A 23,699-nucleotide genomic window follows, 5' to 3' on the forward strand; every position below is an offset into this window, starting at 1 on the left:
GCTTGAACGATCTAGTTAACCGATAGGACCAAACCGAACCCATTCTCCCCTGGAATCGCGCTTCTGACAAACGGCTATTCGGACAAATCGGTACACATTTCTGCATGACAAGAATATACGTCAGGTTCGACAGTGGATAACCTGTCGTTCGGCGAGATGGCTCAAGTGGTTGGAGCGCGAATTTACTGACCGGAAGGTCCGTGGTTCGAACCTGACCTTTGCCTCTCGACTACCCTTGCCTAGGCTTGGGCAACCTGACAGTATCCCAGCCCCCGTGCTTCCTTCAGGTAGCATGGCAGCTAGTCACCCGAATGGTGTTACGGTTGAACGATGGCCTATCTGAATTAGTGGGTTGACACTTAAGGTCGTTTGCTTGCTGTGTACTTTTTGAGGCAACTTCCACTGATTACGTTGTACACTAAGGACAAGTTGCTGATCCATTCATTGTGGGTCTGTTCGTTCAGGTGTACCTGAGTGTCACTGTAAATCGGTGCGACCCTTGCGAAGAGTATCATCGCGTCCCACCCTGTAGACAGCTGTTTGAATTTGACCCACTGTTATCCTGTTACCCAACAATCCATTCTTATCTATACGTGTGTGCGTCTTGATCACCGAGAGAACGGTCTGCAACAGAATGTTGCCGCTGCGTTTAATAGCTTTGCTTGCCAAGATTTTCAGCCAACCCACAACCAAAATGGTTAGTTTGTTCCTACATTTCTTCTCGCGTTTAGAAGTCTCATTGCCGGTTACAGGACTCATTATGTTTCCGTCATTAGTTTGTGTGAAATCTGTAGACGTTGGAAGGTTTCACTGAGGCCATTTGGTTAGCTGAAAACTGCTTCCGGTTGTAGAATATCATAAACGACAGATTCAGTTGAGTCTCTCGTGAAAACCGAACTGATTTGCAAATGAGTGTATTTCTCGAAAACAGTCCAAGCTGGGTTCAAGCAGAACATAAGGTTGATGGAAACTCGGGGACTGCGCCTACCTGAGGAGCTCCAAGAAGGGCGAAACCAGTCGTGGACTTTTGATGAGATTTCAGCAACCCTGTGAGTAGTTTCCTTTATGAAAACTGCTTTCCTTCTTTGGAGTGGAGTTTCATAAGGTAGTAAGAGGGAAAGGGGGGCGGATCTGAGCAGCGCTAGATTAAGACTTGCCTGAATTTCAAAAACTCAGTAAGACAACCTCAAATAAATCACCAAAAAGCATTGGTACTCAAAATGCGTCTTTGAAACCGGGTTGCAATGGTGTCAGCTGGGTCTCGTTTGGGTTACCTTGGGGACGCGTGATCAAAACAGTCTTCAATCATCTTGGTGTTGCACTAGTGTTCCTCTACCCCTCTAGGCTACACCCAGAAGGACCGACAAAAACTGTTTTTGAAACAGGGTCTCTTTTGGGAGCGAGGAGCCTTAAAGAGGACGACTCAGAGCGGTTTTTCTTGATGGACGTCTATGGAGGCTTCTAACTAGGGACAACGACTGTGCAATTATTACAGGGAATTTTTTTCAAAATGAGACTTTGTTATCAGGTTTTTTCCCGAACTTATGAATGAAGTACACTTAATATATGTTGCAATGAAGTAAAATGCATACGAATCAATCATCAAGACAACAAATCAATGTAATCTTACCCACTTCATTCCGCGCCAGACACATTTCGTTTGCGTAATTCTTAGCCTCGGCATATAAGGATCGTAGCTCTGTTTTCTTTGCTTCAACATGTTTGGTTGAGTGGTGTTCACGCTTGAAGGTTTCAAATGCCTGCTCGCGACCATTTGCAAGTGACCCCACTGTAGAAATATGTTAAATAAGGGGAAATGATTCTCGTAAATTCTCTCCTAATGCGTCTACTGTCAAAAGATGAGGTAAGAAACTTCAAGGTATATCTGAATAGGCTAATTTCTTTCTTCTTAAATGTTGTGAATAGTTGGTGTTTGTATCGATATTTTTTGACCGCCCACGACCGGTTTCGCCCTTTTTGGGGCTCATTAGGTAGGCACAGTCCCCGAGTTTCCGCCAACCTTAAACTCTACTTGAAACCAAATTGCACGAAGTTGTCGAAATACACTCTTTTTCGAGAGACTCACCCGGAACCCAACTGAATCGCTCGTTTGTGATGTTTTCAGTTGGGTTCCGGGTGAATCTCTGGAAAAACGAAATTAGTTTGCAAATGAGTGTATATTCACTAACTTTCAAGGTACTTATTGCAAATTCTAGTGAGCTGTTATACAATTTGTAAGGGATTTAAAGTACCTAACCACTTTCCAACTAGAATTTTGAGTGCCGAATTAGTGGGTATTCCGTATCAATCACGCAGTTTTTTTCGTGAATGAAGAACAAGTGTTTTTCGTGTATTTGATGAACTTTTGTCCTTGAAGCCGGTGTCAAATGCAATCGATCACTTCACCAAACCGAACGGTCAATTTTACTTCATGAGCAATATGGACGAGATAGTTGGCATAAGATTTATTCAGGAACGGGTTTAGGTATCAGTAGAACTGTGTTCAAAACCAACCCCTTTCGTTTGTCAGTGCGGGTTTTATAAAACATTTTGGTCACGCTCATAGCCTTCAAGGTCATTTGTGAAGCCCGTAGACAGCGGCCATTCCGCGGGGAAGTCACGTGAAACCGCATTCTTTTCAGATCGATTGATTCATGAGCGGACAGGCGCGATCAGTGTTTTTCGAAAATGGTCGCATTTGATTGGTTAGCGCTCCAAATATGGTGTATCCTCTCCATTGATCAAAAGTACTTCATATTAATGATGAAGAATACAACCTGTTTTCGTGTTCGTCATGGTTGCTGTCGCAGTGAAGTAACCTAAGTGACCTTTGGCATCACTGCTGTCCACATTCTATTTAGAACAGTTTTGAAAGACAAGATCTATGAAAAGTGACCGATCTACAGGTGGTAACACTGAATAGCTACATCATTTTGGTTGCTATGCATAGAAGGGTTTTGGTTTTGGCTATTTGATATTTCAACGAGTCTACATATCCCGAAAATCCCTCTTGCTTTGAAAGGAATTCGCTTATTCGGTTGACAGGCTCTCACTGAAGTGAAAATGCATTGTAGTAGGTGCGTTTTTCACGTAATCGAAGAATTGAAGAAACAAATTGCAAAGTGTTTGTAAAACTACTTGTAATAAACTGGCCACTGTACTGACCAAGAAAGTTTCCTCGTGGAAGAATATGGACACTCTGGAGGTGTTTAAACTTGTAACTCTTTGGCTGCTAAGTGTGGCGAATGTGCTCACCGAAAATTCGAGAAGAACGTGCGTAGACAGTGCATTCTACCCTTCTGTTTCACTATTCAGCTTTTAACCTTCTTCTGGCTCCTTGGCGCTTCTAACGCTCACGCTGTCATGTACCCACACATAGGCGGGGGCTACTAGTGAACTGTGGGTTTGAGATCAGTTGTATCGTGGGTGGCCGTCCACTGGCTACGCCTGCACTGAGCCTGCCAGACTACGCGATAGGGAGAAGACAGAGAACTCGGGACACAGCTGTACTGTCAGGACAATACGTACAGAGCGTCTGCGTAAATATATAGGATGAATAAATGGCCACTAAGGTCGTTCATTTGTTCGTTCTGTGCAGCCAATGGCGGTGTTCCGGTCGTGAACACTTTCAGGCCCACTACACTGGTGGTATGTTGCTAAGCCGTGTTTGACGCGAGCCGCCAACTCACCTACTTTCCGGACGTGTCGTACCTTGGGGATGCGTTACTATCTGCACATGTGTTTTTTTCATGTCTGGGCGCGTCCCGACCAATTCTCAACGGTGACATTGGTGGTCCCTCAAAAATGGTCTATAAGCCACCGGCATTAGGTCAGTATATCCACATGCTCGACGCCCTAGGGTCACGCGTCTGGGTTTCTGTCACGTTGCCGTGCGTATTCTGATCAGTAGATCCCGCTCCGAACTACAAACGACTGTTGAAACGACCATTTTTCCATTTTCTACAGCTTATAGACAAAACGTCTGTCTCTAGCACTATATCTCGACTGGTGTGACAAACAAGGAAATTGGGCAGCTCTTGGGTAAGACTTTAAAAACATTACAAGGAAAAGTAGGTTTACTCAACCAAATGGTTGCATCAGGATCACTTACGCAGTCGGTCCTTAGTCCCTCGTTCCAGCCATTGGACCACATTGTTAGGGGCTGCGGTCTGTCCGCATGCTTTATCTCGTTCGTCTTCGAGTTTCGGTGTGCTGTCGTTCTTGTCATCATGCTGTGAATCTTCGTCAGTAGCGGAGACGGGATCGTGTGAAGTTTCTTCAAGCTGGGCTACATAGTGCTCTCCGGTCTGTCCTCGTTTCAGTAAACCAATCAACACGTCTTTAGTCCAGAGTGAAAGGAGTCAAGGAACATGCGAATTGAACGAAAATCTGACTACAGCGTGTGCAGAACCAAGTCGGTGAACTTGGAACGAGTCTACACAAGTTAGAAGTTCAGTGGATACATAAGACAGACCCCAAGAGATAATAGACACGAATCGACGAGGATTCAATTGACGAATACTGGTAGAAAAGATATGCTACGTTTGGCACTATGACCTATTTGTTAGTCCATTATGTCAGCCCAGCTCGGAAACAACCTCGAAAGAGCTTACAAGTTATCAGCTGTGAGTAGTTAGTTCAGGGTTGATACGATAAAGGATGTGCACAACCATACTAACATGGTTGTTGCTCCGTCCATTGAGCGTGGCAGGTGGACTGAAAATGCTTGATCAACGATCAAGTTAACATCGTACTAGAAGAACCAGCTCCGAACATAACGTGACTACATAACAGCCAATGGAATAGCCGTTTTTCTTTGAGACAGATTTCATTGGTTGTTCTTCACTTGTCGTTGACAGATGAGTTGTATTCACTTTTTGACCCGCTTGTACGCGACAGTGATCAATAGATCAGGCGCTTCGCATGTTCGTCGACTTTTCTGGTTTGGCCAAGCGCACCAGGCTATCAATCGGCTATCCAGACCGGGGTTCACGGTATTAAGAAGGCATTAAGAAGACTGTGGTCCCCAACACATCGTCAGTGCACACCAAAGCTTACCTGAAGCTTTACGCGCGTTGTCTTTCCATAGTCTTTGAAAGTTTCACATGTGATCCCTACCTTCAACAGTTCATTATCGTCGCCATTTCGCGGAAATCTCTAGGACCCTTGTGACTAGACACCATCTGGATTATCTTGAAAGCGAATCATACAAAAACGACCGTCGATTGGGAGCTGGACATCACCGATGTGAAGGCAACTTGCTACTGTGAGACTAGGTGAGAGCAAGCCCTAACCTGCAGATGGTCAAGTCGCGAACAGTTACACAATTCTCGTTGGACCTGTGAACAACGAAATCACATGCCAAGTCGATAGGATCAGGGTAACGTTTGCTGGCCTATAAGGTCGGTGCGGTATGGACGGTTGCAATCGAACTACCAAGCTCGGTGGCAAGACTAAAAAACAAGCAACGCACTCGAGCTACCTATATTCCAAAAATTCGTTGAGTATGATAACTCGCCGACGTCTTGACCGCGCAGGATGACTTACATCAAGGAAGGAATTTCTAGAGACAACATCAATAAAAAGATCTGTCTGTGGCTAATATACACTCATTTGCAAACTAATTTGCTTTTTCGAGAAACTCACCTGAAACCCAGCGGAATCTCTCGTTTGTGATGTTCTCAGGCAACTGAATGTGCTTCACCAGGCCGCCTCATGTTTCAGTCGCTACGATATTCGAGATATCGGGGTAGATGTAAACATTTGTGATGTACTACTCATAAGGTTTCAAGTAGAACATAAGGCTGACGGAAACCCGGGGACTGCGCCTACCTGATGAGCCTCAAAAAGGGGCTGTTGACGGATTTTCAGCAACCTTATGAGTAGCACATCACAAAAATCTGGCAGTACTTCTTACGGTTGTTGGAAAATTGATTAATTTCATATACTCATATTGCCAGGCATCCCAGATATTTTTTAGACAGAGAGCTTTCCCAAAATTGTGTCTTAGTTAATAAATCGACTTGAATATCAATGAAAAACCAAAAATTGCGTCTTTCAATCATTTACAACTTATACGCTGGACGACCCCTGCAAAAATCCCCCTTTTCTATGACTCTGCTGTTGGTCGGTTCGCTAGTGATAGTCGCTCACGACAGAGACTACTTCACACTTGAAATTCAATGTCTAAAACAAACCTGTCCTTGTACAACAATCGTTAGAAATCAGAGACCGGAAATAGCATTTTCCATGGTGAACAGTTTGTGAACACCTTCATTAAAGGCTTGCCTCAAGTTATCGGGAAATGCGGCCTTGAAAATAGGCCGAGTGGCCGAAGTGAAACATTTTCCGACATATTCAGAACCTCTTTGATTACCTCTGCCGAGTACTCTTTGTTGAGGGGTGAGGTGGAATTCAGCGTGGGAAATGGGTGGGTTATGACCGGGAAATGTTCATCACGTGACAAGGTAAAAGCTTGCCAATCACAAGCCGTAACCGCATTCAAATTTAAATCGATAGTACCTTGGCCCAGGAGCAAGAACGGGATAACATCTGAATGCAGCTATCAGGTAGAGCACGGTTCTCGTAAGTGGAATTTCTCGAGTGCTTTCTGGATACAAAGGAGCCTTTTTCTTGCAGAGGAAATTGATCTGGGAATTTAAATTTAGTCTACCATTGCGAGAGGGAGGTGTAATGCAGTCAGCAAAAAAGCAGATCGATAGAACAACCGGAAAGGATACGTATCTCATGGTCTTTCTGAGCAATAATCCGCCTTAATTCTTCTGTCTCCTGATTCTCTGGCGGTGGTGCTGGGGTTTGTTTAGTTTCCGATGTGGATCTCGATTTGACACCCTCTCTCATTCGTTTTCCATGCAATTCCTAAATGAACGGAAAGTAAAATGTGACCAACTGTGTAGGAAATTGAAGCCCTGAATAAACTTTATCCCTATACGAGCCAGTTATTTAACAGTGGTGAGATGAGGTAAACAGCTGACTCCTTGGAATGTCTTGAATTAGCCACGTGACTGTTTTTGAAATGTGCTGTTGTCCTACTGATGCTCCGTTAGTCTGCCCTTCCAGTTTGCTTGCATTCAACGAAGAAAAAGGTAATGCCTAGTTGATGAAAAGGTTGACAATTTGTCACCGTCGGTGAATAAACCGGTTCGATCAGAAGATTCTTCAAGCCGAAATAAGCCCCCCCCAATTGAGAGTCTTGAGTAGCTAAGAGGAACAATAATTTCACAATAAAACTGAAATTTCCATGTGAGAAGTCTTTACTTGAAGAGCCACTCAAACTGTGACCACGTGAAGTGGCACCATATCTGATCTAAATGAGAGCCCATCACACTGGATCCCAACAAGGATGAAACAAATCGTGGGCTGTCAAAAGTTATCAGCAACTTTGTGAGTAGTTTCCTTTCATGATAACTCTGTTGGTTAGCCGCCCGTGGTCGAACTTTAAAGTGTTCGGACCACTAGACGGGAGGTTGGACGTTTCTATGTTAGTGAGTTACGCAACGCTAATTTTTCGGTACTTCTTGGCATAGGCTGACCCCACTGAGTGGGTGAGATCCCAGGTAAAAATCACCTCAAAGTACGATCAGCTTGCACTTTGTTCGCTGTCATTCCCGATTTACTGTGTGACAAGTGGGAGGTAAAGGCCGTTCGAAAATATATGTTCGTGCGTATCCCCTGAGACGTGTTCATCAAGCATTTCAACAGGCGGTTTTCCAGCCGCATAAGATTTTCCAGGGATGGCGTTATATCCATGTTGTAACTAACACTATATCTCCAACACAGGCACTCATCGGGGCCATATTCAAGGTTACCAGTCTGGTAGTTACAGACAGGTGGCAAAAAGGAGTAGGGGATTCAGCTCATTGTATCAGGTTCGCTGGTACACTCGGGTTATTTGGAGAGTCCTGCTTTTCACCAGCCGTGCGGCTTACCACGAATTGTTTTGATTCACCCACCTACACACACCATCTTCATTATCGTTGGTTAAAAAAACCGCGAACTCGGTGCGTAGTGGTTACAGGTGCCACAGTTTCATTCTTCAATGATTTAGGAAGGGGGCTGTTAGCCACTCACCGGAGGCGGTACCTGACGTATGAGGTGCGTAAATACGGGGACGCCAGCTGACTTTTCACCGGAGGGGGATCGGGAGAGAAAGCCATGTATCGAAGGTTTGTTGCATACCCGTCAATGAGCCGTGACTGGCAACTTCTTCATTCCTCGATGTGTTCCATCTCAAGATCTCCACTCGGGAAGGTGTCAAAGTCCGTGGCAGTCGAGAATGCCGGTAATGGCTCACATACTCCTGTGCCAAGTCATCGAAAGTCGTCTAGCTGGAACATATCGTCTGGGCTTACAGTCTAACGTAACCGAGGAATCCAGTGATTAGCGGTGGAGACGCAAACCGTCTATCAGTGGACCAATCAGATTGCGATCTCCCGAAAATGCCCAAAGTAAAAACTTCTGATCAACCTATCAGATGACCATCACGAAGAGACTGGACCTTACCGTGGTGTGAGGGTTTGCGCACCTCAGCGATTCATTGAGCTATACTGGGTAGCGTCCCCGCGACACTCACAGAGTCTCTCATACCAGGTCGGTCAATGGTTAGAGGTCTGACGAACACCGTCTCCTGGCCGTCCAGGTTGGGGGTTGGAACATGTGGCGACTTGTTCCGTAGAAATGGTAATGCATTTGCATTTCCTGCCAAACACCGCTGCCTTGTGGTTAGGCTTTAGAGCCAAAGGCTTTGGCTGAGGACCCTGATCGTCCTCCTGTCTAGGTGTGGGCGCCCTGGCAGTATCCCAGAGCACGTACAACCATGGACTGTACGGCAGTGAAGCATCAGTGTTGAACACTGATGTCATGCTGTTGATGGTGATGATGATGATCAGATGACAAGAGAGTGCGTTTGAATTCAGACGACGTGCGATTATTGTCAAGACTTCAACACCGTAGGTTTTGGAAGAAAAACAGAGCATCACTCACTTGAATGAGTTTGAGACAGAAGCAGATTTTTTGAACGTTCGAGAACATTTCAGCTGGAAAACTGAACGGTTCATTCTCGGTACTGGTCGATAAGAAGCGATCGACCATCCGTTCACATCTGAAGGGTAAAGGCAACACAAACCAATGGGGCATCAAGTTAAAAACGAATTGAATCAAAACTTATTGAGAAAGATGAGGTTAGCTACAAAGTTAGTGACAGGGCTTTTTGGTGCTAAGTGCAACACACATTTGCTGATTTTCTAGGAGAAGACAAGCTTCTCAGCGCAAACCAAAGACCAAAGAGCGGAAAAATTCCGTGTTTTTGTGATGTCACTGCGGTGACTCGAAAGTCTCTGTACCCATAAAGCTTCCTAGAATGGAGCGGTGAAAATCTGATCTCCATAACTCTACAATCAGTAAACATATTCGCCTATTCAGATATGACACTTCGTTCGACTTCAGGTTACGCCTCGCATTTCTGACGTCCGTGACAGGGCCAAGGATGCGCGTTGCTGCTGAGCTCTGAAAGGAGCGAAATTCGAGCCCAGTGCTTCCCCGTTTTTGATGCAAACTCAGGGAAATAATTGCCCCAGGACATGGGAAGGACTTTTCAGGAGTTCACAATGCAGTGGCCGCTTCGAGATACCATGCTAGTTGGGTGATAAGCCCTTTCCAAGGAACCAATATCACAGTTAAGCAGTGATATTGTTTCTTCGTAGGACATGCGGCATTCGAGAAATACACTCATTTGCAAATCAATTTGGTTTTCACGGGAGACTCAGTCGAATCTCTGGTTTATGCTATTCTACAACTGAATGTACTACACTATTATGATTCAGTTGGCACGATATTCGAGATATCGCAGTATATTTTCATAAAGGAAACTACTCACAAGGTTGCTGAAAACTCTTCGACAGCCCAAGACCGGTTTCGCCCTTCCAGTTCGGGCTCATCAGGTAGGCGCAGTCTCCGAGTTTCCGTCAACCTTATGATCTACGTGAACCCAAATTGCACTGTTTTCGAGAAATACACTCATTTGCAAATCAATCTGGTTTTGAATACCAAAACTAACCCATTACATTCAATAAAGGTAGGTCAGTGTATTCTCATAGAGGAAACTACCCACTAGGTTGCTGAAAACCCTTCGATAACCCTTCTTAGTACCCTTTGAAGTATACTTCTCGAATCTCGTACCAACTGAAACATGAGGTCACCTTTGTACAGTACAATTAATTGGAGAATATCATAAATGAGACATGCAGTTGAGCCTCTCGGGGACTGCGCCTACCTGATGAGCACCAAGAAAGGTGAAACCGGTCGTGAGCTGTCGAAGAGTTTCCAGCAACCGTGTGAGTAGTTTCCTTTATCAAAACATGCGGCATTCTTATCAATGGAAGCTGACTTCTGGTTCATCAAGTTTTTGTGATACCTCTGCGTTGTTTCTTCAATACCAATCGAGTTGATGGTGACCGAATTTGGCATTCCGGTAAAATTTTCCATTCAGAGAACATCTCGAAGATTTTATGCTTTTCAAAAAAAGAGTCCATCACGAAAGTGGACGAGATATCTTTCTCGGTACGACCGCCTTCTGTCACCCGACTGTGGAGCGCAAAACTGAATGCTTTCAAGACGCTGGACTATCGAACCGGAGTCAAAACGAAGTTAGCTTACCACTTCGACTGTTCTTATCCAACAGTTTCTTCCCTGGGTGCTTGGAAATTGGGTGGGATAACGTGAATGTCAACGTGTATTGTGACACCGGTGGTGCGGAGACCCTTCGTCGCTGGTTTGTTCACTTTTTCAACACTCACTAAGATGGCATTACCGGTGTGCCTCAGAACTATTCACAGAGCAACACAAAAAGTCGGTGCATCGACGTTTTCTGGTGCACTGAGGTGTGACACGTTGGTATTAGGGATTTTTGAGTGCACATTTCATACGAAAAGTAGTTCGGACGAGCTAAACAGTTTGCGCGCCATGTGCGTCTTGCTCATGGTGAAAGTTTTTTTCCAAGGGGAAATATTTTTGTAACCAAAGTGTAACCTTATTCGAGGATGACGAAGCAATTTGAAAAGGGCGACAGAACGGTACAGGGGTAGTCTTGTGGAACCCAATGAGGGTCTCGGAAGTAAATCTGCGCTTGTTGTCCACAAGGAGTAAAATGAATGTCTTTACGGGGACGTTTGGGTAAATAACAGAACCGCAGATGGGGTAAAGCTGTCGAAGACTTTTCAGCGACCTTATGAGTAGTGTGTTGGGAATAGAAGAGACATGCATTAATCTGCGTTGAGATTACCAGGGTTGACTTTACTCAGGAGATGAATAATCGAAAGTGACCGATAGAAAGTGTGGCAGGATAGCTGTGTTTGGTGATTTCAGGGTCAACACTACCGGTGAAAAGTTACAGACTATGGAACAGGGAAGCAAAACTCACATATGCATCTTGTTTACAAAAACTGAATATCCCTCTTCTCCTTGAACGCGTCTTCCTGAATTTTCCTGGGTATTCATTGGCTGTTGCTCAAATCCTAGCAAATGTGACTCCACAAACCCCATAGTAGATCTCACTTCTCAAGAGACGAAAAGCGGATTTGCGAGAAAACATACTACTCGCATGCCCCCATCAGTAGTATCACCGTTACACAGGTGGTTATCCAAACCGTTTCGCGTATGTGTAGAATATCATTGAGCCGCAATACCCTTTTAGCGTATGGCTCTCATGCAAACCGAAAGTGTCTAAAACCTAAATAGTCGAGATCCGAGGGTCGGGGTTGAACCATGGACCTTCGGATCAGTATTCTCGTGCCCTAACCACTGAGATATCTCGAGATTAAGCGAAAATCGTTCCAGGTCGCTTACCTCTCTTTTTCCTCTTCTGTCAGTTCCTGCTCCGTCCCTGTTGTGAAAGCCAGTTCTGCCTTTAATCTTTCAATTTCTGCTTTCAAATGACCGATGACCACATGGGGATCTTGTTCTTCATTGAGAATCATATCATTTTTTATTAGAGCTACGCGTTGGGCAAATCGACAAGTTGCTATTGTCTCCTGTAGAAAAGCAATGGCAAAGAGACTGTCAAAATGACACATTTGAAATGGTAGTTTATTCACACCAAAACTGACGATTGGTTCTCGTGTTGCGAATGGTGTCTATTGTCTGTCAATTTTTGATTGGCTAACAGAGGCTTGACCACCTTATGCCTTCTGAATGCCTGTCCCACTCGGGCATACTGATCGCTTATTCACGGACCAACGAGGCATTGATTATTGGTTATTGATTGTGTATTGATTTTTTTAATGTATTGTTTATTGATTGATTATTTCGATCTGTTGTCAGATATTTGGTCACGTAGTAGAATTTTCTTCACCCCGATTAGTAATTGAATGTTTCCCAGCTTTGCAGGTTGGATTTTAACTGGTTTATGGATGATCCATCCTGACGTCGGTCCGGAGTGGTTGGCACACAAAAGCAATCTCTCCTTCATTTAGCGCCCAAAAATTTGTGAAATATGTGGGAAAATTTTGCGTACTTTGCGACCAAACTCACCTGTATGTTACACTGTTCGGCACTGCAGTTCGCAATCATCGAGGTCATGCAGTTCCCGCCGAGACTGTCCCGCAATATCATTGTCATCATACTGTTTCTGTAGGGAATGTGAGAGCGTTGTTTCTCGGAAAGCGCGACAATGACCTGTTTGGTGAAAAGATGAAGTAAACTCGGCTAGTGTAAACAGAAAGTTAGAAGAACCCCAGAGATCTGACTTGTCAAGCACTGATGCTCTGTTGAAGCTTTGAGCTGAATCTATTTTGTTTCTACAAGCTTCCTTTTAATCGATTTTAATCTAAATACCCATCTGGAAGAAAGTGGACTTTGGTCCTTCGGGGTTGAAGACTTCAGTCCTTCGATTGATTGGTTGATATCCAGGCAATATCGATCGATAGTTTATTGAGGAACAATAAGTTCCTGAGGTTGCCACCGCAAATGACACGGTCAGCTAATCGTAACCGAATGAGTACTTCGAGCTAAATCTGGCGTCAGGGCCGTAACACCTGGTAGGCCCAGCCAGACATTTGGAATAATAATGTCGCGCTTAAAAAACACATTGATTTGAAAAGTCAACCGGTCGGTTTTTCTTAGCAAGTGTGACTTACTGAGTCGATGAAATTTGGTCCGGTAGTCTTACACTACTGGCCAAAGTTTCCAACCGTCTGCTTTGAAATTCGGCATAATACTTTCCTGTATCCAAGGGGTTTTCAGTGACTATCTGTCAGAATTCTCTACCCAAACAGAAAATTTGAAATTGGTATGGACCAACGGACTAGTCCCGTCCGTCCAGTAGGGGAATCGATCAAACGAGAATGTTTTGAGCGGTTTCAAGCACGCAGTGACCGGTATTTCAATTTATAAGAAAGAAACATGGTTCAAGTGTCCTAATTCACGTTTTCAAATCGGTTCTCAAAATAGCAACCAATGGACATGTGTTTTACATCTTTGTTTTCCATGCAAACTGGTCAAATGATTGATTAGTGAGGCCAACCAAATGATTTCTCACCAAGCCATACAAACTGGTCAGATGACTGATCAGTGAGGCCAACCAAATGATTTCCCACTAGATCTCGAAAAGAAAACTCAGCTGACTAGGCGACGATACCTTATTCTGTGTCACTTCCATTGGAAACAGTCACAAGAGCTAGCTGGAAAACTGTTGAATGGGATTGCGAATGTCCTTCCAACACAACTCTCAGTTTAGCCTCAGGGGTTTCGCATATTTCACTCAGAAAATATACTACTTTTTAGTCTGAGTAGGTGAAAGTTAAATCGATTTGTACTGCGGACAATGGGAGCCCTGATCCTTTCCGATGACTGGAAGACACATTTTCGGACATAATTACATCGCATCTGCGCATTTCAAATAGTCATAAACAGTTCATCCAACACGAAGTGATGATATTATTGATTAAACTGGCTAGACATCGTTCGATAAACGCACACGTTTCCCAGAAAAAGTATTCTGGGATCGGGAAATCGTGGGATCGTAAACCATCATGGTGATAGACCTAAGTTAGTTCACTTCATTTGCTTATTTTCTGCTGCATTCTTTGAAGGCTGTTATTGTGGAAAGATGTTTGCTTCAAATTGGTCTGTGAGACGAAATATGACCAAACGTTGGAAATTCGATCTGAAAGTCGGTGTGTTTTCAGCAACAGCCCGCAACAGGAAGCAAGGCGAGTTCACATGGACCTGGTACTGGATCTTGTGAACACTACCTGAGACGTCCGTGGGCTCTCCCATTTCTTTTAAATCGTGCCAATTCTCTGTTCTGCAATTTTCAAAATTCGGAATGCCAGTCAGTTGTAGTGCTGTGAATAGTTCGCAAGTAGAGTGCTCAGTTTCTGAGTGAAAACTCGTTTCGTTTTCTCGGACTGTCGAAAACTGTATGCCTCTCGGCCTTCTAGCCAACAAAGGTCATCAGGTTACAAGAACGCACAAATGATGTTGAACTTTACACCCTTTTGACATGAAAAACTTCAAAAGTTTGAGGATATTTAGTTCACAACCGTCCGATCAACTGTAGCGGTTCGAAAATTGTGCCGTTATTCCAAACATGTGAATCCAAAAACACACATCACATGCTAGGATTCTAGAAAGTACTTTTGTGTAAGATGGACCATTTTTCTCCGAGAACACTCACTGCCATGTCTCAGATATCGTACTGACCGAAACACGGGACATCCTTATTGAAGCATATTCAGTTGGAGGCTTAAGAAAACTTGGGGACTGCGCCACCCTAATGTGCCCGAACAGGACGGACTAAACCGGTTGTCGGGCACCAGAGTGTTTTCAGCGACGTTATGGGTTGTCTTTTTCAAGATAATTACATCAAAACATTTCATAAAGGCAACATCCTCTACAGTGCTTTGAATACGACGCTTTGAAGGACCTCGGCGTCAAGTACGCAGACACACACCGACCTAGTGAAAGGAAGAAGGCCTTCGCTGCGGAGAGTTATTTACCACAAAATGCCAACTGACCAGTTACAGACTATTGGACAGAGAAGCAAAGCTCTCATTTGCATCTTATTTACAAAAACTGAGCATCCATCTTCTCCTGAACGCGTCTTCTTGAACTTTCCTGGATATTCATAGACTCAAATCACTCATTGCTCAAATACAAGCAAATGCTACAAAGCGGGTCTACAAATTCCGCAACAGATTTTCCCTTTTCAAGAGACGCAAAGCGAATTTACAAGAACAACACATCCTACTCGCATGCCTCCCCATCAGTAGTATCACCGTTACACTAGTATGTGTGAAGGTATCCTGGATGGAGAAAGCTTGAGGATAGCTAAATATGTACTAAGTAATTAGAAAATGTAGGAAAAACATCACCAAACTGTGGAGAGATTTCCAGTGGATGGACAAACAGTTCAACGTAAACTGGTGCATCAAGGGCTTTGGGTTGCCTGCACATATGGTTTTTTTCTAAAGTCGCGCAGAGTGAAAGGTTTCATCTGTACCAAGCTTTACAGATCTCAGTCCCACCTGCCGTTCTCGTCGTGCTTTTGTTGTCATCGCGATGACAAAGGTAGAAGTCCTTATCAGTCCCTCTCTTGGCAAGCCTTCTCTATGTAAATTTGAGTTAACTTTTTTTGAGCCAAGTGATGTACTAACCACTGATATTTACTCAGTTTCATAGGTGAAAATCACTGGAACAAGCCCCCCAGCATCACCAAAATCGGTTCAGATACTGACTGTTAACTGCGAAGCGATCATCAAATCACGCGTCACAAGCACTCAAACCACGTACAATCCCTGCACCCACACACTTGACTGCTCAACTCACAGTCGCTCACCGGATCACGAGACTTGTCTTTTTTCATACTCACAAACCACCTCACATTGAGGTGACTCATCGGACATCGACTGTTTGCACCGTCTAGTGGGTGTAGCAACAACACATCTGCAGACGTACCACGTACACGCAAACAGACCTACGTATAGGAAAACCGCACATTGTCAGCACATAGTCAGCACACAAACTCGCGCGCGCGCAGGGAGCAGGAAGCCAACCACTCTCCGCGGACAATCCTGGAACACGTGTAGCAGCCACACTGCGGAGAAAACACGTTCCCGCCATCCTCACCAAGGAACTCTCACAGATGCTGAGTTCTCCTTTCGGACTTGCATTGTGTTTATTTTCTCACGTGTGGTATCTCACCATTGCCAACTATACTAAAAACCTTTATTAGTGCACATGTATTCCGATTGTATTATGGACATCATCATATATTATCAGATATATCAAGAGTAACAAGTATCCAGTCCCCTCCCAATGGGAACTATGCACGAGTTTTGCAACTTTAGTGTTTCATGTGAGTAGCATTCAATCCCAAGGCCAACCACACAGTAGCTTACTTGTTCCAAGTAATGAAGAGACAAGTTGATGTACTTCGCTTCGGTCAACGTGGTTCCGTCGATACCGGACTTGTAAACTCGTTCCGACCTGAACGGGGAGGAACATGGGACAATCGAGTAACAGGAAGTTTTCAGCACATACATAGGTGAATTCAAACATGTAGAGCTGACGACCAATCTTTTGGGTTGTAAACGTCGTTTCCTGTGGAACTCCTGATAGAATGCACCTCAGTAGGGACGTTTGGGAGTTGTCGAGATTCTCAAAACGAATAGGGACACATTTCGAGCCAGACTAGGATACGAGACAGGGTATTGTGACGTCGTAAAACCCCTTTCAAAGGGACAATGCGTTTCGAACCCACCTGCGGTTGCTAATGAATAGCATAAAACTGTTTGATGAACCTTTGACCGAATAAAGATCACAATTTGAACCGAATCAACTACTATCATGTGTGCAGTCACATCAGAATCTATTTGGGCCGTGGATCTTCGGTTGAATCTAGCATCTATCGCGTTTACACGTGCGTTAGAACTAACCTGATTGTTTTCATCTCTGAGCTTTGTCTGCGGTTCAACTTATTAATCCCTAAAGGCTATTCTTGAAGTTTTAGGGCCTAATCAATAGCATATGCTCAACGTGACGAAGCCAACACGAGGTTATTTGATTGCAAATGGATAGTTTCATTTCACCTAGTCACTAAGTACACAAGAGAAAAATGGAAAAGTCATCGTATCTGCGCCGCGAGACGTTTGAATACAAGCGTGGTCTGCCGGGAAAAGTCGTTACTCGAGAAGCCAATCAACACCTATAAACACGCGATGTGGCTTCCTGTCAACGTGAGAGCTATTCACGCTGTTGATCAAACGCTCGCAGTCAAACGGTTAGACGTTCAAACTACTAGCCGAGAAGCCACGAGTTCAATACTCTACAGGATTTTCACGAGAAACAGTGCTGATGGTTCCGAAACAACCATACAGCGTTTCTCGTGTTTTCAGCATAGATCTCTCCAAGTTACAGAATGAAATCTCATCAAATCGCTTTGCAATACCAATGATCTGTCAGAGGGAAGAATAATTTAACCAGATTTGAGAAGTTGTCACTCGAGGAACCAGTCAACATGGGTGAACACGTGATGGGGTTCATGTGATCGAAGGATGAGAACGCTATACTCTGTGTGGGCTCAGCAGAAGATTCACAACCGACTCGAACATTCGTAAGGCGGTCGCTTGAGCATACGAGGGATATGTGGGGAAGATGGCTTGAATCTTAGCGGCATGGGGTATCTGCCAGGTTAGTAATAAAATGGCATAACCTGTCGTAATAGTTAATCCTGTTCCAAACTGCATTCTATGTGCGGGCGCAAATCGATCGATATTGATTTTCCCGAGGTTATTGATTCAGGACAACTATCATCCTGGTCAAGTGATATGTACTCACTGTACCGAGTCAACTTTGTTTATGTTATCAGTTCTAATGCACCCGAAGTAAAAGCTGGTCACGTGAAGTCAGTTGACTAAAAGTATACTTTGCACCCGTTAGGTGATAAGAAAGCCCGTTTTCCCTGATAGCATATGCGAAATAAACAGAGAAACATTCAATAATGCTTGACCACTTTGTCGGAAAGGTTTTCGCTGAATTTCACAACATTTTCTAGTGGGTGAATGATTGTGAGCTACGAAGTTGAAGGCCTGGCAAAAATAACACGTGATTTCAACGATCACTCAGACCCAGTAATAGTCAAACGTAAAAAATCGATACTTCATCATCAGTGTAAATCCTTAAGCTGAATTGAATGTATTTAAAGCATCACGTACCCGGCCAAATCGACCAAATGGAGTTTCGCTCGACGAACAGTGGAAGATGTCCGGGATCTTGACGTAATGTGCAGAGTGAAAATACAGTGCGACCGTGATGAGGCCTCGTTCGTTGGGGTCTGAAATTGCATTGGAATCGGAGTTAGTTTTCCCGTGTCATAACAACACCACATTTCATAAAGGAAACTGCTCACAAGGTTGCTGAAAACTCTTCGACAGCCCAAGACCGGTTTCGCCCTGCTTGGGGCTCATCAGGTAGGCGCAGTCCCCCAGTTTCCGTCAACCTTATGATCTACTTGAATCCACATTGGACTGATTTCGAGAAATACACTCATTTGCAAATCAATCTGGTTTTCACAGGAGACTCAATTGAATTGAGGCGGCCTGTGTGCAGCACATTCACTTGGAGGACATCATAAACGAGAGATTCAGTTGAGTCTCCCGTGAAAACCAAACTGATTTGCAAACGAGTGTATTTCTCCAACACCAACAACACACGAGGGAAATTCGCTGAATACAGCCACATTTTTGGGATGTTCCTTAGATTCCACTAAGCAGTGGCAACATCTGAGTCACTACCAACGCTAGAGTGGTCAGCGGGCTATTCAATGTACAGGAAACCAACGACCGTGACACTGAACTGAGTGAGAATGAGGCGTACTTGCTCTAAACGGCAACTCCTCAGAAATGGGCGTAATTCTTGGTTTGATTAATTTGGACGATCAGCTGGCTGCTTAAACTTTCGTCTCCCGAGGTATAAGCCTTGGGCTTGAAAGGCTCTCAGACCTTCAAGGATCTCCACCGCAACTCCTCAGAAATGGGCGTAATTCTTGGCTTGATTAATTTGGACGGTCAGGTGACTGCTTAAACTTTCGTTTCCCGAGGTACAAGCCTTGGGCTTGAAAGGCTCCCAGACCTTCAAGGATCTCCACCGAATAAGTGAACGTAGTAAACGGAAAAACGCTCGATTTCCGGAAGCCGACGACGTCATTACGTCACTCAGGGGGAAATACTTCTAAGTAAGCATTTTTTACGCCCCTTACCTATGAACCGATATATGCAAGCAGTTTTCAAGACAGTGACCCGTTCCCAGTTTGAAGTCATCCATGCATAGACCCATATTTGACCAGCCCAAAAAAGTATTTGAATCAAGCCAGTGAGCTACCTGGGCTCAGGAAGTTTAATTTGGGAAAGGAGGTTGTTGCTTTTAGTCTTGAACTAGGGAATAAGTAGACCCTAAATTTGGAGGACAACTTGATAAGGGCCCCAGCCTTGGTAATATGTCGGAAGCTCGGGTGCACTCATTGATCAGGTGGCTGTTGAGCTGTTCGCCGAGCTTGACAATCGACGTGGCACTCATTGATCAGGTGGCTGTTGAGCTGCCCGCCGAGCTTGACAGTTGACTTTCAGACGTTCCTTCACAATTCATTCGTTGAGATATCATCGTGTCCACCGAACAGCGTCATGAAAACTTCTGTAAACGGGGCAGAGAATCTAAGCCAGGTCGGGCAAATTCAAGCAGATGCGACAACACAACTTTTGGAACAAGAGACCAAGAAGTTCGTGTTTTTTCCTTTGCAAAGAGAAAGGCTATGTGGAAGATCTTTCAAAAGAACGTAGAACCTGAGATAAGTCAACCTGTGATGTTTTCATATAAGTGAGAAGACTCAGGAGGTTCTGTTGGGTGGCGAGCGAAATGTTTGAACTTATCTAATTTCTTCTTCTGGATGCACCAGATGAACGATCTAAAGTCTTGTTACTTTCTATCTCTGTAAAATTCCTCGATGTGTGTCAGCTCCTCAGTTATGACAGGCTTTCCACTCTGAGTGGGACTGGTACAGAGTGAAATCCCGACCCTATTTTCAAAAATTCCTCGATGTGTGTCAGCTCCTCAGTTATGACAGGCTTTCCACTCTGAGTGGGACTGGTACAGAGTGAAATCCCGACCGCTATTTTCAAATCTGATACGTGGCCCACATAGGAAGGTATTCAGGATATTGAATTCAACAAAATTCAAGAATGGAAAATCCAAAAGCCAAAAGGATCCCCAGCTTGCCGGTTAAAACAAGTCAGTATTGCCCCTGACAGTAAGATCATACAGAACTGGCCACCTCTTGTCTACCGGCCACTATCTGTTAAGGGATCTGAGAGTTCTCCTCAATCTGTTGTCTCGTCTGAGCAACCGTTTACGTGTCTAACACAAGGAACATGTTTGTGGCCTTGGTATGAAAAGAAGTTTCCAATTAGATACGGTCGATTCTCTCGAAAAAAGTGAGTTCGCTTCACAACGCTTTTCTCCCTGTTCCATTTTGTCCGTCACCATCATATGCAGGACTTTACGGTCGCGAGTCTACTTCTGCTCAAAAAACAAAAGCGTGGGACTATGTGGAAGCTTACTGATGTTTCTGGGAGGGGGTAGCCCCATTTGGGACTGCATATCCGGGAACTCCTGCATCATTCTACTGAGACGACAGCAGACTTCTATTTATGGAAGCCGAGAAATGCAATAGACACTTTAGTTTGAAGGCTGTATGGAGGTCTTTTCATTGCCAAATATATTCTTGCAAAAAGTTCACGCGGCCAGAACTCCAATGCCGAGAATTTTAATATAAACGAATGTGAAGAGCACGAAAGTCAGGTTGATTGTCTTACCTCGGCAATGATGCGATTGGTGTCACCCGTAAACAGCAGATTTAGTGCCTCATCAACCCCCACAGCCGGATGAATTGATAAATTTCTCAGATGAACTGTTCCAGCCTCTGTGTCTTCGAACAGGGTGACTCGTCTGTGGGCAAAACGAGAAGGGGATCCAAGAATTTGTGCAATAGGTCAACTGAAAGAAACCTAATGTCAGTGGACCGATTAAAAACAATTTCATCAGAACATGGTCCGTCGATCTGTTTATTCCTTCTGAAGAAAGACTGCCCTGAGAACTAAAAGGCAGTTAACCAGGTCAATCTTTCGGTGCATAGCTGTCACGCAACCCGAAGGAAGCTCGAGACCTGATATGCTCTCAGGCCAGTCGAGATACTCATGTTGAGTTCAAGCTACGGACATTCTGGTCAGTAAATTTGCGCTGAAACTTCACCCAAAGAAGGTATACCTGTTTGTTTCATTCCTGGGCCGCGTAGGTTACAAGCTAAGCTTGTTCAAACAAACATCTCACGCCCTCACGGCAAACTGCTTGGTCAGCTGGGTCGTGAAGAAATTCATTTATCAGTTCAAAGATCTACCTCTTGCGATGATCACTTGAGGGGTGCACAGCTGGTACAAAGGAATCCAAGAAATACTAGCAATCGAATACATGGGAAAGTCAAGATCAAGTGACTGAATAGTTGGAACCTTTGATGTTTGCCACCGAGAAGGACCGGAGTTAGTAGCTACTTACGGCAAATCTTCCATTTTCTTGGCCACAGCATATCGCGTATCCAGTAGATCATATCCGTTCTCATTGTAGATTTCCAGGTAGGATATGCTCACCTCAAAATCCTCTTCCAGATTCTGTGAAGGACACAGTGAAGCGGTATACAAGTCGTCAGTCAACTTAAACTACTTATAAATTTGATAGTAGGTTAAAAATCAGACAACGGTAGCGGACCATGAGAGTGATAATTTCAACTCCCACCGAATTCATTGATCAAATTGTTTGACACTTCTCATCAGGATCAAGAGAACACGTACCACTTCAACATTCAAACATCCAGTGTTTAGTGAGCTAGTCTGGCTTGCATTTCGATGTTTGGACCGTGTTAAAGCCAAAAAATTTAATTGTAGAGGTTCATCCCATCCTCGCTTCTGGTAAGTCCACTGAACAATAGGTCACGTTCTTGGCTTGTTGTCAACGCTACGTCTATAGTTAGGAATTTATTGAGATCCAATCAGTTGCTCTGTTATACGCTATGTTGACTGCCTTAACTGAGCAACTTTATTTCATGAAGTTCTCATTTCAAAAGAGACAAAGACTCCTGAAAGATGCTTGAAAAAAAAACAAGAGAAAATTNAAAAAAAAACAAAGAAAATTGATGAGATTTACATAGAGCAACCAAACACCTCGAGTGTTTCCTAAACCGATAGGAAAGTCGAGATTAAAAGGGCCTTAGTAAACCTCCAGAGGTTTCGAGAAAAGGAGGCTTGAGTTTCAGCATACAACCAGAAGAATCAATAACACAGGTGCAAGCACTTCATCATCACCTGGGAACAGCAACATTAGGGCTGATGCTGAGTCTTCGCTGCCGTAAAACCAGACTTTAGATAATTGTACTCAAAACCCTAAAGTGAAAATAGGAGGAAAGTAGTGAGTAAGGGAGCTTATTGCAAGCATTCTGAGGTGTTGAAACCCCTGGAAAACAGACTGATAACAGGAGTGCTACTGAAATCAATTGGCCACCATCTCTTTCGATACCCCCAGCCGGACGTAAGGGGCCCACTTTTGAAAGGTGGTCACACCAACAACATCCAAATTCTCCCTGATTTCTTCTACAATCTCCGGCCAATATATCCGCGCATTGCGCCATTTTGAAGGAGACACGGAAATCGATTATCGATATTTCCGCATGCGTGACATGTGGCAGCTCCACATGGACTTATTTTGTTATCCAATATAGAGAGTGACAAGATGACATTCGAGACTAAAGTGCGATCCAGCTCACATGTACTAAATGACAGATGCATTCAACATCAAACTGAGCAGTTGTTAACCACAGAATTCACTGAATCCCAGCTTAATCTCTGGCCTGTCCTATTCTCGAGCTGAATGTACTATATACGTGTTCTTCCTATTTCAATTAGAACGATATTCAATCTATCGAATTGCAGTTCAGAACTGTCCGTGGGGATGATGAAAACGCTGGGTAGCCCACTATTGATGCTGACCTTTTTTGAGTTCATCAGATTGACTTAATATTCGAATTCGCATCAACCAAATATTTCTACCGCTTAGGAATATTTTAAATGGGAGATTCGAGTGAAATTCAAATGAACATCACAGTCGATCAGCAAATGAGAGTTAGTAAAAATCCGTCTTCAATCGGGAATCAAAGTTGACAAGAGTTTAATCTAGCTGACGCACCCATTTTGGTGCCTAGATGTCATACCGCCCAACGGAAATACAAGGGCTGAGGTACTATCAGAGAGGAGCAGTCAAGGTGTCCGGGTTGGGTTCGAACCACGGACCTATCGACCAGTAAGTTTTCGCCGTAACCACTAAGTTTTTCGATCTCGGCGAAGATTTGTGGACCGTGCCTACCCTAGAAGCCTCAAGAAGTACGAAGAGGAAAATGGAATTCTCAGCGACTTTATAAGTAGTGCTGAAGTTAGCACAAACGTCTACGTTGGACGGTCAGATCACCAAAATTGTACGTCAAAACGTGGGGACAAGCCGAGCACCTATGTAGCTGTAATAATGTCCTGGCTTCGTACTTAAGGTCATTTTTAGAAGAGCTGACGAGAATCCGCATGGGTGGAAGCCAC

At 44.2% G+C, this 23,699-nt stretch overlaps 1 protein-coding gene across 1 annotated transcript in view; it reads right to left on the reverse strand.

The window, feature by feature from the left end:
• Positions 1 to 303: 303 nt before the first annotated feature.
• The window catches only part of T265_13309 (hypothetical protein), a gene marked incomplete at both ends in the record, with an annotated part of 28,814 nt that continues 5,418 nt past the window's right edge, over positions 304 to 23,699 (reverse strand). Inside the window, 18 exon segments of the mRNA XM_009168300.1 lie at positions 304 to 396; positions 837 to 1,072; positions 1,631 to 1,789; positions 4,112 to 4,339; positions 6,543 to 6,650; positions 6,729 to 6,879; positions 8,640 to 8,883; positions 9,004 to 9,121; positions 10,218 to 10,287; positions 10,292 to 10,364; positions 11,863 to 12,047; positions 12,560 to 12,823; positions 15,973 to 16,152; positions 16,416 to 16,503; positions 18,231 to 18,349; positions 18,634 to 18,708; positions 20,883 to 21,015; positions 21,619 to 21,731. Of these exon segments, the coding sequence (XP_009166564.1) occupies positions 304 to 396; positions 837 to 1,072; positions 1,631 to 1,789; positions 4,112 to 4,339; positions 6,543 to 6,650; positions 6,729 to 6,879; positions 8,640 to 8,883; positions 9,004 to 9,121; positions 10,218 to 10,287; positions 10,292 to 10,364; positions 11,863 to 12,047; positions 12,560 to 12,823; positions 15,973 to 16,152; positions 16,416 to 16,503; positions 18,231 to 18,349; positions 18,634 to 18,708; positions 20,883 to 21,015; positions 21,619 to 21,731 (2,637 nt within the window).

Source organism: Opisthorchis viverrini (genome assembly GCF_000715545.1).
Source record: "Opisthorchis viverrini unplaced genomic scaffold opera_v5_54, whole genome shotgun sequence".
NCBI classification, from domain to species: Eukaryota; Metazoa; Platyhelminthes; class Trematoda; order Opisthorchiida; family Opisthorchiidae; genus Opisthorchis; species Opisthorchis viverrini.